Here is a 14536-nt window from a genome sequence, read left to right as displayed (position 1 = left end):
AATCAATGAGAATGTTTCTTGGAAGTTAGCCAGGTTTCACATAGAAGGGCTTTTATTTTACGTCTCCACCACACAGAAAAATCTCTTAGCCATTACACATAACAACTTTGATTCCTAAGTCTAAATTGTACTACTATAACATGCAGATAATACAAATCTATTTTATAGATGGTTAAACAGGTTAATTGTAAAAGGTTTAGGATAGTAGCTCCACACACAGTACCTGCTCACACGGTGGCTCTTCTCATTTCCTTATACGAGAGTTCTGAGGTGAGACACTGTTAATACCTTTGTAAATTTCTAATTCAGAAGTGGTTTAATACCCTTGCAGTACTATCAAAAGGGACTTGGGGCAAGGCCACCTGGGTCCTCCCTGCTGGTGGGCTGGCTTCCTCCCCACCCATTTTCTCCTCAGTGGGGCAGTTACCCTGTTTTATTATAGTTTCTCACTGAAAGCAGTTTGTGCAATTCTGAGCAGTTTCCTCTCTGGTGTAGCATGCAGGGGAATTCACGTGAGGCATGGGTGGGCTCCAGAGCTGGGCAGCAAGGACAGTCTGTCCCCAGAGAGCCTGCCATCCAGTCATGTAACTCTCCACCTTGGCTGCACACTAGAACCACCTTGAACGATTTCAAAAAGCACTATGGACATTTCTAAGTTTATCTTCTCTCTTTCTGTAGACCAGGAGTCCTCAAACTTTTTAAACAGGGGGCCAGTTAACTGTCCCTCAGACCGTTGGAGGACCAGACTGCGGGCCCCAGGACGAGTTGGCTGCTAAGCAGGACAGGCAGCGGTGGCAAAAACACCCAGATAAATGTCTAGTTTGAGGACACCTGCTGTAGACAGTGGCTATCCTTTTTTTCTTTTTTCTTTTTTTTTTTTTTGAGAGAGGGTCTCTGTCACCAAGGCTGAATTGCAGTAGCATGATAAAAACTCACTGCAGCCTTGCATTCCTGGACTCAAGAGACCCTTTTGCCTCATCCTCCCAAGTCGCTAGGATTATAGGCATGTACCACCACACCCAGCTGATTTTTTAACATTTTTTATATTTTCATTGCCTAGGCTGATCTTGAAGTCCTAACCTTAAAGCAATCCTCCTGCTTGACCTTCCGAAGTGCTAGGATAACAGTGTGAGCTACTGCACTGGGGCTTCTTACTCCTTAGAGCCAGTTTCTGTCCATAGCAGGCATCAGCTAAAACCTGCTTCGTACAGTGTGCACTGTTCTGCTGACAGGCCTGCTAAAAGCCCTGAGTCCTGCATTATACAATTCAGCTATGCAAAACAAAACACTGGTACCCTCTAGTATTTTGAAATAAAAATTATTTTTAAAATTATTAATCAAAAATAACAACAAAATCCAATTTTAAAGCACACTATTCTGTGGATCTTCAGTAGGAATCACAGATATGGTTGAATCATTAAATTCTTAGGCCCCAAATAATGTACTCATAACACTGCTTCCTATATTAGGTGTGCCAGCTTCAAAGACCAAAGTGAAAATAACAGCTACACCAACATTAAAAAGAAAACTGCCATTATAAAGCTGTATTTTTGGTGCAGAATACCTCGTATGACACTGTAAGTAAGAAAACTTGTCTTACCAACTTAAGGTAACCCTCGGAATCTAAAATTAAGTTTTCTGGCTTGAGATCTCTGTAGATGATCCCCAGTCGATGCAGGTAATCAAAGGCTTCCGTCACACAAGCAACACAGAACTTGGAGGTGGGTTCATCAAAGCTGCCCCTGCAAGGAAACCATTTTCCTCTGAATAGTCAGGATTCATGTCTTTAGCGCCATTCCGGGTATCAATCATGGTCCTGATAAATGTGTACAGTATAAATATTTTGCAGGACCTCAACACTAAAATTTATTTTATACTGCCCATGAATTACACTGTTTGCTGATCATAAAGCGTCATATGGTTTCTTGATGCAAACATGAACTAAAATTAAATTCTTAAATTTAATCCACTAACATTAAAATGTCTACACCAATTGTCTCTAGTAATCACACATAAACATACAGAATAGACAAAAATCAAAGACTTTTTAAAGAAATCAGGCATGTAGAGGAAATGAACCTGTTTCAGTGGAAAGTTTGAACCAGATTTTTATAATTTACAGTTTGACTAAAAAGTGACTCAAGTGATTATTTTAATTTCCTACTTGTACAGCGTGTAGCCATCACCCACAGAGAAATGGGGCCATAACTCTTTCCTGCCTGCTGCCCTGAGCTCTTGTTAGAGTTCATTCCCTCAACACTGTTTTATGTGCTAATTTTTTAAGTGTGGAGGTGATTTGCTACCTGGTATCACAGAACTGTGTGGCTCTGCAGTGAAGAAAACTAGGTGTGACTTGGGCTCTTCCACTTGGGCAAGGTGTTTAACTGTTCTGTGCCTCACGGTTCACACCTGCAAAATGGGTTTGCTACTGACGTAACAGCATTGTGTTCAGGATTAAGCACAGTGCCTAACAAGGAGTGGGAACCCCTTTTTCTAAAAACAAAATAATAATAATTTTTTCTAAATACATCTGCCTATTGGAGCAAAGGTGGAGATGCTTTTACAGATATCATGAAAGTCTCCTCACTCTTCCAGGTTCCCTCCCACCCCAGAACCCATCCATCTAGACTCTAAACTACACACTCGTCTTCTACTCAGATGTTCAGTGGTCTTTTCTTGCCTAGGTCACAGATTTTCAACCATGAATCTATGCTAAAATTTCCTGAGAAGCATTTTCAAAAATCACTTATTGGATGCCATCCCAGGTGAAGTGAATCATAACCTCTCAGTAGGGCCCAGTGTTTTTCCTCTGTACAAGCTCCCCACATGACTGCAGTGTGCAGCCGGGGCTGAGAAGCACTGGCCCAGGTAAGACCCCATGGGACGGGCCTGGCCTCAGCCCCGCTCTGTGATGCCAACCCCCTTCCCCACCCCTGCTGCTCTGTCTTCTACCCAGACCCTTCTGTCCATCACCCACAAAGAGCCCACACTGTGGCCCAACTCTCCTTCACCATATAGATGTCTCCCTGCCTTTCTGCCTTCCCCAAATTTTCTCATTCTCAGGGTTTAGTTCAAATTCTTCTTCTTCAAGCATCCCATTTTCTCTCTCTGCCCTCCCCCAAGCTTAGTGTCTGTAGTTCACACTTGGCATTTAATGACAAATGGCAACTTCTTTGTTATTTAGTTTTGCATTCAACAATGATTTGTTTTTAAAATTTCATAATCACCTCCTCAAGTGAACTCTTAAACTCACTGGAGAAAATGTATGAATATTTTACTCTGTGGTTAAATAAGAGTAAAGTGGTTAAACAAGTGTATACCATCGAGAATCTGCCTTCTGTCCGCACACACTGCCCCTATGGAGCCTTGTCCACAGTTGGTGCTCAGTAATTACCTGTGGTTTGGATTGTGTGGAAACAAACCCTTTCGTAAAACTGAATCTTTGCAGACATCTGTTTCAGTCCGTACTTACCCATTTCCCACCCTACTTTTCTTTCTTCTCTTGCTAGATTTGAATTAGAAACATGGGTTTATACACAACTTTGCCCCATACAAGCCACGTGACACTGAATAGTTCCCACTCTCTCTAAGCCTGACATTCTTCAATCCCAGAAGAGGGATGTCGCTGACTACCTTCCAGGGTGCCTACAACATTTTATAATGGTAGCTAAGAAAACATTACTCTTTTATTTAATTAAGTGATATTTTCTTACAGTCATGTCCTACGGATTTCCTTCCTGCCTCTTTAAATGAGCATCCTCCTGACCAGCAGTGAGCAGACTAAGGCTACGGTTTGTAACTTTTTATTACCTGTCCCTTAGAATACTCCACAGCTCTCCCCCCAGGCAGGCCTCTAGGAGCATATATACGTATTTATTGTCCTTGAAAGTACGATATAATCTGTGAAGAAAGATAAAAACACAGTTATTATTAGAAACCCAGTTTTAAAACCCTTTAAAGTTGCTCAAGACCGTGATCATAATATTCTGGACCATGACCCTCATCCCCTTCCGTTTATCCCACAGCTACCCTGGGCTCCTTGCCAAATCCTCTTTGCTCTTCCTACAGGCCTTGTGTCTGCTCATGTGGATTCTTTCACTCAGACTGTCCTCCTTCTACCCACGGACTGAACTTCTTAACCTTGGTTTTACTGTCGAAGCCTTATCCTGTGTGCAAGGCCATGTTCCAAGGCTGCTTTCCTAATAAGGCCACTCATTATCTTACCTACAAAACATGGCCTGTCCTTCCTCCAACAAGCCACCGGCCTGTCCTTCTATCACCGTTAAGAGCTGCCTTGGGTAACAGTTCTTCATACCCACGTCTGTGGCCTCTAGTTGGCTACCTGACGTCGGATTCCCTTGGAGATAGACTCTGGGACTGAGACCCATAATTAATTAGTGGGGACTAGTGAGCATGGCACTTGGGAACAACCCTTGTCAGGAGAGGAAGGAAGGGTTTGGTCAGAGGGAGATTTGGGCTACGACTCAGTTTCAACCCATGCCTCAGCTTCAAGGTACTCTGTCTACAGTCATAAGATGCAGACATCTCCGCAGAAAGCATCACCCAGGGAAGGCGGTTCTCTGCACCTAACCAGTGTCCAGAGAACTACTAGAACTCGAGGCCTTGACCCTCCCAGAAGCAGGGGCAATGGCAGCCTCTGTCCTAAAGGTGCCTGCACAGGGCAGCACGTTTCAACACTGGATGAAAGTCCCTGGGTCTTAATCAAGACAGCTCTGTTACTCCCTAGCACCAAGCACAGGATGAAGCAGACCACACAGCAACTTTACCAGGGACAGAGAAAGGAAGCAATCTGGGGAAGTGGTCAGAACGTGGCCTCTGTGACCAAACCACCCTTGTTTCAGTCCCAGGTGGAACATTTATTATCTGTGCAACCTCAGTCTTCTCATTGACTATACAATACATATAAAATACAATATTATATATTTATATATATACAAGGGTGTGTATCTATATAATTGATTACTTATTGATTATATATTATTTATTTACATAATAGTGATGGAATATATTCATCAAATATTTTATATATATATAAAATAAGTATATATACATACACATATATTTATTGATGGTAAATGTGATGATTGTCTATACACACAGATAGCTTGGACGACTACCTGGTACATATTAATTTTTTAATAAATGTCATTAATATTTATTCTTAATATTATTGCCCCACTATATTCCAGGCACTTTGCAAAGACCTGGAAATAAGACAGTAAATAACCAAATCCATGCCTACAGCTACTCGTCCTAGTTTGTCAATGAAATATTAATTTTAAAAGGACATTCTGGGAACACCATCATTATAAAGATAATTTGATGACTCTCTAATGCCAGAACTGCCTGTGTTCAGAATTCCTTTAATCTTAACTAAAAAAATAGGTCTAGACATATGGATGAAAAATTCTTTCAAAGCATTGGATTAAAAAGAGTGTCAGTTATTATAGGGACATTTTGCATCACCAGGAGAAAAATATACTTTGGGGTATTAAAACATATGTGAAAACATAAGCTGCTATAAGACACTAACCCATGAATTCAGAAGAGATCTGTGGCCTATGACACTTTAAATTTCTTCTCAAAACCCCAGTGATAACTAAAGAAAAAAGAATAACTATTATGAGATGGATCTTTGGGTACTCATCACTGCTAGGACCAGGACCAGAGACGTGTGCCCAAATGCCACTTCCTGAAGAATGCAACGTCAGTTCAGTCACTAGGGATGTCTTGTGAATTCTCAGTTATTCCTGAATCTGCATTAAGTCTAGATAAAATACTCAGTTCAAATTATTTCTCCGTAATTTTGTAATCACACGGTCTCAACACATATGTGCGCGTGCACGCACACACTTTCGTGAGTTTTACTCAAGAATAAAAAGCAACTGAAAAACTTCCGAGCCCAGACTTCAAACGTCTAACACTGTAAGTTGCTGTTGCAGTGCCCGGGATGGCAAATTCAAAGTGTGGCCTCCTCGTCCTCTTCTTTCTGTCTGTCTGCTTGCATGAAAACCTTCAAAAGAAGAGCCTAAAATCGTACGTCCTGGAAGCCAACGTGCTCACTTACTTCACGATGAATGGGGAGCACAACTCCTCCAGGATCCTCTTTTCTGAGTAGACATGTTCCTGTTGCTTGGTGTCAACTATGTGCTTCTTCCTTATACACTTCATAGCAAAAGCAACATTCTCATTTTTCACTTTAACCTACGTAAGAAATGGAAAGATCCCTCAAAATTAACGTACCAGGCAAAGTTTGCAATATCTATCTATCTAAAACATGTTAATTAGTGAGAGTTGAAATCGTTTCACACTTAAACATTAAGCTTTAATCACGTATCCCTCTGAGAAATGAGCTCCATTAGGTACACACTTCCCTTTTATTGTAATTTGTAAGACAATTCATATATCTGGGACACGACCACCCAGTGTTTCGTACTGAGCTAAGAAAAAATTCTGGTTAGGAGATTCAATGCTTAGAAATCTATCAGTGTTGACATATACCACAAAAAATGTTGACCAGAATTGCCCCAAGTTCTTTTTTCTTATTATTCACTTATTTGATTTTCAAAACAAAACAAAGTATATCCAATTCTCTATCTGCATTATCCGATATGAGAGCCATCAATCGCACAAGGGTTTTTACAATTGAGTAAATTAAAATTTAAAATTCAGTTTCCCAGCTGAAGTAGCCACATTTGAAAAGCTCAGCAGCCACGCCTAGCTTGAGGCTACCCTCCTCAAAGTGCAGATACAGGATATTTCCCTTAGAACAGAAATTTTTCTTGGAGAGCATTACTATATATGCACAATCTGAAATTCCCCTTAAAAGGAAAGAAAGATCTTAAAATAATTATTTTGGGGGGATTGGTTTTGAAGTCCATCAGTACATCATACACGACAACAACGGGACTGTGCAGACACATCTGCGCCCGTATTTTGCTCACGTCTGCCATTAGTGCTGCCGTGACTTTTAAATCAATGGTGGATTTACTGCTCCAATTATTGTTATCTAGGAAAACAGGTCTCAGCATTGTTAATTCAATCCTTTTGCCACAATCTGAGGTGAAAAATACCACTGCAGATGGATATTATTCTTATCGCTCCATATGGCAAAAAAATCATAACAAATATTCTTTTCCCTATTAAGGAACCATTTTTCCCCCTCACCCATCAGAGATGAAATGCAGACTGGGTGTGAAGTGTGTTATCCAGAGTCTCCTGACAGCATTTCAGATCTGCCAGTGCCTTGGGCCATCTAGCAGATGGAGGGGTCAGCATAATTCCCCAAAGTTAATGTACCATGAATCCTTAAAAAATCTGAGGGGCAAAGAAGGACTTGGTAATTGCGAAGGGTTCAGAACCATCCGTACCCGGTAAGGTCACAGATCTCTATTCTACGGTTTCCCGAGAATGCTTGATCGGATAGTAACACTAGCACTTGTGCTACTGGGTGCTGATTTGGAAGATAGAGTTGAAATCAGGCAGTGAGCTTCCAGCTATCCTCATCAACACACAGGAGGCTGCTCTTCAGATCTCCCCTTGAATTCATCTCTTTTTTTTTCTTTTGATATAAACATTTGAGTAACCCCAAAATAGAATAATGAAAGTGAAAAACAGACATGGTAGTACGGTTATTTAAGGATGATAACTGTAACACTGAAGATTTCATTTCTATAGCATTTCTGTCCGACACATTCTTAACGTTACTGTACAGAGATTGAATGTGTCGTGTGTGTACACACGCACGTTTTGTTGTTGGAAAATATATTTTTTAATGTTTCCTTTAGGAAATACTCACTTGGCACATTCACTGGTAATTACTACCCAGAAAATAACACACAGAAGACGTGACATAAGAAGCTTGAAATACGAGCTAATTTCTATACATCACCGTCTAGCACAGACCTGCCGCTACTCACTACACAGAGGGAACATTTTACTTTCTGAGTTTCGGTTCAAAGCAACATTTAAGATAGCAATAACAATTCATACATTCCTCCAAGAGGTGCTGGAACATAAAACAAAAAAAAGTCAAAAGGCTTCTCTCAGATGCTTGAAACGTAAACCCCTTACAAGCTCAACTCTTCCGAACCCACCAACGCCCAGTGTTGCAATAATCTCAAGGTTCTGGAATGGGGATGATGAGGAAAATCTGGCCACCTTCTCCTTCAGCTGAATCATTTCCAGAGAGAGTGCTTTGGACAGCTTCCAGTTAGACATGGAACGCCTGGGCAGGAGAAAAGAACACCCTTCGTCAAGCAGGTGTCAAGGCAGACATAAATTCCACTCGTATTTCTGCCTGTAGCTACTTTCCATGGCTGCCACAAAGGCTGCCTCCACTTTACAGGATCAGATTCAGGCAGGGAGAAAAGCCATATAACATAAAAACACAAAACTTGAAATACATCCACGCACACACCCCGAGAAACAGACAAATGTCAAATTGAATAAGTGAGGGATAAAATGGCTGAAGGTTGTGGTTTTTAAAATATACTTAAATAAAGCTGTTAAAACAAACCAAGAAAGGACTCCATGGAAAGGGAATAAACAGAGAGCGACCTGCTTGGCCGCGGTACAGGGGACTGCACCCTGAGAACCTTTGCTGGGGTTGGCTACTTTTGCCAGATCTTGAAGCTTTTCATGACTGAACCAAAGTAACTAATTGCTTTCTGAAATATGAAAAATACGTTTCTTACTTTATTGTGTTGAAGTATTGTTGTCTGGAAATAACCTTTTTTCTCTTTTAATTCAGGTTTCCTGCTCTGGATTATGTATTTATTGTATTTATAAATTGTTACCAAAAAAGGCTTTCAGTATAAAAACTGCAAATTTGCCAAACTTATAAAGTGCAGATGGAAAGCTCTGATTCAGTTTTTAAGAAATTTTGACTGTATACCTTTAATAGCACTATCTGTGAAATACATGCTTAATATTGCACTGTAAAAAATGTCTTATCAAATAATTTCAAAATAGAGTTTTCTAGAAAATTAAAAAAAAACTTTTTAATCACTGTCAGTACATTTAAAGCTCTTCCCAACCTCCTTCTCTCCACATACACACACATCCCTGGGGAATAGCTCCCTTATATTTTGAAAAATTATAATATAACCCTCCTCTTTACCTGTAATCAGTCATTAAAGTTCTTTTGAACTAAGTTCTAAGGTAATGTAAAAAAATCCCTTTCCTAAAGCCTCCGATTAGAACATTTCTCCCTAAGATTCCTGTGTATCATTCAAAATAACGGAGCTGACTACTTATCAACTTAAATAGGACCCATTTTAGGGTGGTGCCTGTGGCTCAGAGGAGTAGGGCACCGGCCCCATATGCCGGAGGTAGCAGGTTCAAACCCAGCCCCTGCCAAAAAAAGAAAAAAACTGCAAAAAAAAAAAGAATAGGACCCATCTTAGCAGTAAGTTGTGTTGTCTTTGTAGAAGAACAATTAAAAGTCTTAGTGAAGGCATATTAAAAGTTTCCAAAACACAAGTCCCCTCCCCACTTGCCCCCCCTACGCCCCCCCCCACCCCCCGCGCCTTTCTTCATCAGCTTCCAGAAGCCACGCCCAGCTCAGGAGACGGCCTCTCACTTACTTCGCATGTCTTTTTTCATCATCACGGTTCAGGTTCGCCACATACCCTTCCAGGTATTTTTGGAGTTCTTCGAATGTCCCGACAGTTTGGTTGAATGTCCTAAATAGATAAAATACAATGCTCTGAGCTGATAGTTTCCAAGGCAACTTGACATTGCTGCTAAGCTCCTAAAACACAATTTGTGTGCTTATTCATAGCTTTGTAAATTGTTCTTTAATAAGTGATGGAATATGAATGTTTCTGTAATATTAAAATTATTAATATTAGATGCTATATAATCTTCTGAGTTTACGAAAGACAAAGGGGTTATCAGTGACAATAGAAAACATTTTTTTTAATAGGTTTCTTCCTCAACAATGACTTTTGTGTTTTCTGTAAGAAGACAGTGGAAAGGAAATAGTCTTACTTGATCTGTTTACTGAACCAACAAGTCACAGATTCCCCTGACACTGTTTAATCAAATAAGCTACTTATTTTTAAAATCAGGGATAAAATTGATCTCATCTTTGTATCTAAATAACTTTCCCCATTTCACACTCCTTCATAATTAACCCACAAATTTTTACCTTTCCTTAGTGGTTCTGTGTCTGAGGCTCAGCCACTATCTCACCCCTCTTACCCCTCACGTTGATTACGGGCCTGGTCTAAATCCCGGTCCCCAGTCCACCATCTGTGAGAATTCTAACATACTATGCTGCTCATGAGAAAAAGTAACCCACTTCCTCAACAGTGAAAGGATAATTTTCCTCATTATCTTTCTAATGTTTCCCACTCCCACATCAAATAATCTACCTTGATCTGTGATTCTTAGGATATTTTTCCTGCCTACTATAAAGTAGAGGCCATGTTTTAATCCCCTGAGTAACACTGTAATCATGTGGCACCCAGCAGAATAAAAAAATAATAAAAATTTACCTGGAAATACCTAAAACGAATCAACCAGAATCATCTCAATACTGTACTGTCTCAACTTCCAGCCTCCACCCACATTTACGGGGCAGCCAGTCTGTATCTAACTTATTTGGTGCATATCATTACACGATGGTGCTGGGGACTCTCCATTCCCCCCCTCCAGATCTGCTCTCAGGGTTTTCTGCCGTTCTGTGGCTGACTTGTGTTGACTGTGAAGTATGGAATCGTAAAACAATATTGCCATAGATTTTATAATTTACCATAGTTGAAATGTTCAGTTAAAAACAAACTACTTCAACATTGTTTTATTTGTATGTATTGTATACTTTGCCACTATGTTGCATGTGGTGTTATTTAAATTAATTGAAGCCTTGTTGTAGACATATCTTATTTTTTAAGGGTAAGTGACACTGGTCTCCACTAATTACTCCTAAAGTCAAGGCTGTATCCCAACAGGGATAATGAAACAATTTGGGATTCATCCCATTAGTCAAACGATGACAGAGATCTCACAAATTGCATTTCCCATTCATTTAGAGCTCTGGCCATACCACTATTTCACATTTTATCACATTTAAATACAGGAAATACAACTCAAACTTTCACTCTCCTTCTCACATCATACGTATTCATCCTAAGAATTTCTTTTTTAATTGTGAATTAAGACAAGAGAAATAAAAAGGCCCAGGCTTTCAGTCACTATAATGCATTATAAGGGTGGGTGTCCTTTACTCAGGACCATCTGATGAGTGTGTCCTATAGGCTGTGGCAGAGGCTGGCACTGCAGAAGCAGTGAAGAAGTTATGTGCTTCTGTATTCACCAAGCTCACACATCTAGAAAGCAGATTTTAAACACACCGATGGAGGTGTGAATAATGATATGATAAGGGTCTGAGGATGCTGCTGGAATATTATCATGGGCTCTTAATCCTTAGTCTACAAGTCATGACGAGGATGATCACATAACTTACCATCTACACAGGAATCTTTCAGACTGAAATGTGGGGCTAATGACAAACTTGTTGGCACAATCCAAATTATCCCACAGAGTTCAGGATGTAGGTCAACCTAGTCATGCTTGATATTCAGTCTCTCTGACCCATACAATAAATTCTCGGAACTTTTTAAGTATCACAGTGCTGAACTCAATTCATTATATATCATCAACTCTCAACTAAAGGTGTATAAATTAAACATCTAAAAATTCTAAACTCCTAAGTAATGTGTAAACTATAGAAATCCACTATATCCTATTCATGGATTACAAATACACACAACGTTGCATGAACGCGTGCGCACTTAATGTACACAATTACAATGAAGAAACAGAAGGTTCTTCCTTTCTCTCCTGTTCTTAATCCTAGAATTTCAGACGGATTTGTAAGATTTGACCAACGGCTAGTGCTCCTCAGTGTCTGCACCCACCTTAAGGGACGCACACACAGAACGGTGCATTACCCAGACAATATCGTACTGATATACTTTCCATTTGAGAGTTGGCATCCAAAGATTAGCTTTACCGGAACACCCTCTGTGCTTGTTTAGGCCTGGACCCTTGCCTGTAAGTTTTATTTCACCTGGAATGACTTCCACTATTTTTTTTCTAGAAAAACCCTCATAATTCCATAAGCCCCATTTTTATCCTAAGAAAAGAAAATAAACCCTGCACCACTCTGCGGCATGGTGATTGCTTGTCGTTCTGCACACACGCGATCTGGAAGCCCAGAGGCAAGTGGTGTAAAACCGTAAAGCGTCAGAGAGCTGGGCAGGAGCTGCTCCATCCCAGAGGCACCGAGAAGGCAAAAGAATGAGTGGCATTAAGAATTCGACTTAGCTTTGGAGGCCTGGTAATATTACTGTGGTAGTGCATTACAAGTAATACTTAGCTTGTAGAAATACTACCAAAATGTGTAGATAAAATAATTTTATATTTGGGAATTCGCTTGAAAATAGTAGGAAGAGGGTTGGGTGTGCAGAAGGGGTAAAGATCAGGCACAATTTGGTAAAATGGTTAATCTTTCATTACAGGTACATGACACCAATCTCTTTTTGAATATGTTTGGAAATTTCTATAATAAAAAGAGTTTTTTAGGCTCAGCGCCTATAGCTCAATGGCTAGGGCACAGCCACATACACTGGAGTTGCCAGGTTCAAATCCAGCCCAGGCCCACCAAACAACAGTGAAAACTACAACCAAAAAATAGCCGGGCATTGTGGGGGCACAACTACTTGGGAGGATGAGGTAAGAGAATCATGTAAGCCCAAGGGTTTGAGGTTGCTGTGAGCTGTCATGCCATGGCATTCTCCCCACGGCAACACCTTGAAAAAATAATAAGTAAAAGAGTTTTTTAAATTCTCTGAAGTTTTTTGTCCAGTTCTACATCTCTACGATTCTATGTTCGATAAATGTTATATCCAATTGTCAGTCAAATATACATCCCTCATGATACCTCTTCTCATTTCATCATTTTTGTTATTATTGCATAGGACTTTGCTCTATTTCTTTGACTGCATTACGACATCTCTTGGACGATGGCCTAACTTTTGAATAATTGGATTTCCTTTATTGCATCAAGTAGATAACCTATAAATATTTAACTGATTCATGAGAGATTCAAGGGGCCAGATTCAAACATAATTTAAGGCAAGGGAAAGATATAAAACAAGACTTAATTTGAAAAATAATGAAGGCAATTAGAGATCAATGATGACCATATACCACTTACAATATAGCTGTTAAGAGTTTCATACTTTGATAGACATTTTGTTCAAAATGTTTTTCACTGCTAAGGGCATCTAATCTAATACATAAATTATGAAATTGTTTACTATGTTGTGTGGAAAAATAATCCACAAGTACACTAATCAGCTTATTTCTCTGAAAGATGCAGAATTTAAATCAGGTTACTGCTGATATTCATGTACAAACTTTGCACACAAAATATTTAGCCAGCCAGCAGCTGCCACTGCCACAGACAGATTCAGATCAGAAGGCCCTGTTCCTGCCCATGAATTTTAATAGAATGTCCTCGCAGCGGAGCAGTGCCCAGCATTTCCAAGTGGTGATGAATGAGAAAAGAGATCAGTCCTCCGAGTAACAGAAGGCCAAGTATTGGAAGGTGGCAGCAGCCTGCCTTCTCCACCAACACCTGCATACTCACTCTCGGTCTATAACCAGGCATGCGACATCATTTTCTTCAGCAATAATGTTAGCTGACCTGACATCATCGCTGCAAACAAAAATAGGAAAGTCAATTTTTACTGCAGTTAGACATTAAACATCTGCTATTATTAGGGAATCTACTACCTTGTATTAAAACACAGCCATCACTTCAACTCTCCAAAGACAAGGCTCTTTTTATTTACATCAGAATTTATACTCGACCCCTTTCAACAAAAGGATTTAAAATGTGTCCCCGTAAAGGTTTTGTACACAAAGAACTCTAAGAAGAAGATTACTGCACTGGAAACAGAGGAATAAGTGACTGTAGATGTTTGTGGAATCTCATTCTGGGCCTCAAGACAGCCAGGATAAGATAGCTCTTCCCTGACCAAAGGAGAATCCCTGATTAACAAGGAGGCAAGACAGAAATCAACTGATCAGAAAAATATATCAGGAAAACAGTAAAGTACTTCACATATGATGATAAGCCAATCATGAAATTATTTTTTATCATAAACACTTCATAAAATCCAAAGAAAGTATTTTCAGTGCAGTATGCGTATCACTCAATTAAATAAATACTAAAATGGTTTCATCTTATGGAGTGTAAAATGTATATTTTCCATTAAAATATCTGAAATCAGGCTCGATGTCCATTGGTCAGTGGTTAGGGCTCTGGCCACATACATGGGGCTGGCAGTTCAAACCCAGCCCAGGCCTGCTAAAACAATGAAAACTACAACAACAATGAAAAAATAGCCAGGCATTATGGCAGGTGCCTGTAGTCCCAGCTACTCGGGAGGCTGAGGCAAGAGAATTCCTTAAGACCAAGAGTTTGAGGTTGCTGTGAGCT

At 39.9% G+C, this 14536-nt stretch overlaps 1 protein-coding gene across 2 annotated transcripts in view; it reads right to left on the bottom strand.

The window, feature by feature from the left end:
* The window catches only part of PRKG2 (protein kinase, cGMP-dependent, type II), a 98819-nt gene that overhangs the window by 36974 nt on the left and 47309 nt on the right, over positions 1–14536 (bottom strand). Inside the window, exons 9-14 of one of the 2 annotated variants that reach the window (XM_003790052.1) lie at positions 13682–13750; positions 9609–9707; positions 8182–8248; positions 6089–6225; positions 3811–3900; positions 1601–1742 (exon numbers count right to left, since the gene is read on the bottom strand). In XM_003790052.1, the coding sequence (XP_003790100.1) occupies positions 1601–1742; positions 3811–3900; positions 6089–6225; positions 8182–8248; positions 9609–9707; positions 13682–13750 (604 nt within the window). Of the gene's footprint in view, positions 1–1600; positions 1743–3810; positions 3901–6088; positions 6226–8094; positions 8249–9608; positions 9708–13681; positions 13751–14536 lie in introns of both variants that reach the window. The other variant, XM_003790051.2, reaches the window with a different exon arrangement.

This window comes from Otolemur garnettii, unplaced genomic scaffold, assembly GCF_000181295.1.
Source record: "Otolemur garnettii isolate 467f Iridium unplaced genomic scaffold, OtoGar3 scaffold00039, whole genome shotgun sequence".
Taxonomy (NCBI): Eukaryota; Metazoa; Chordata; class Mammalia; order Primates; family Galagidae; genus Otolemur; species Otolemur garnettii.
The sequence above is the reverse complement of the archived record's forward strand: the minus strand, read 5'-3'. Positions and strand labels throughout refer to the sequence as shown.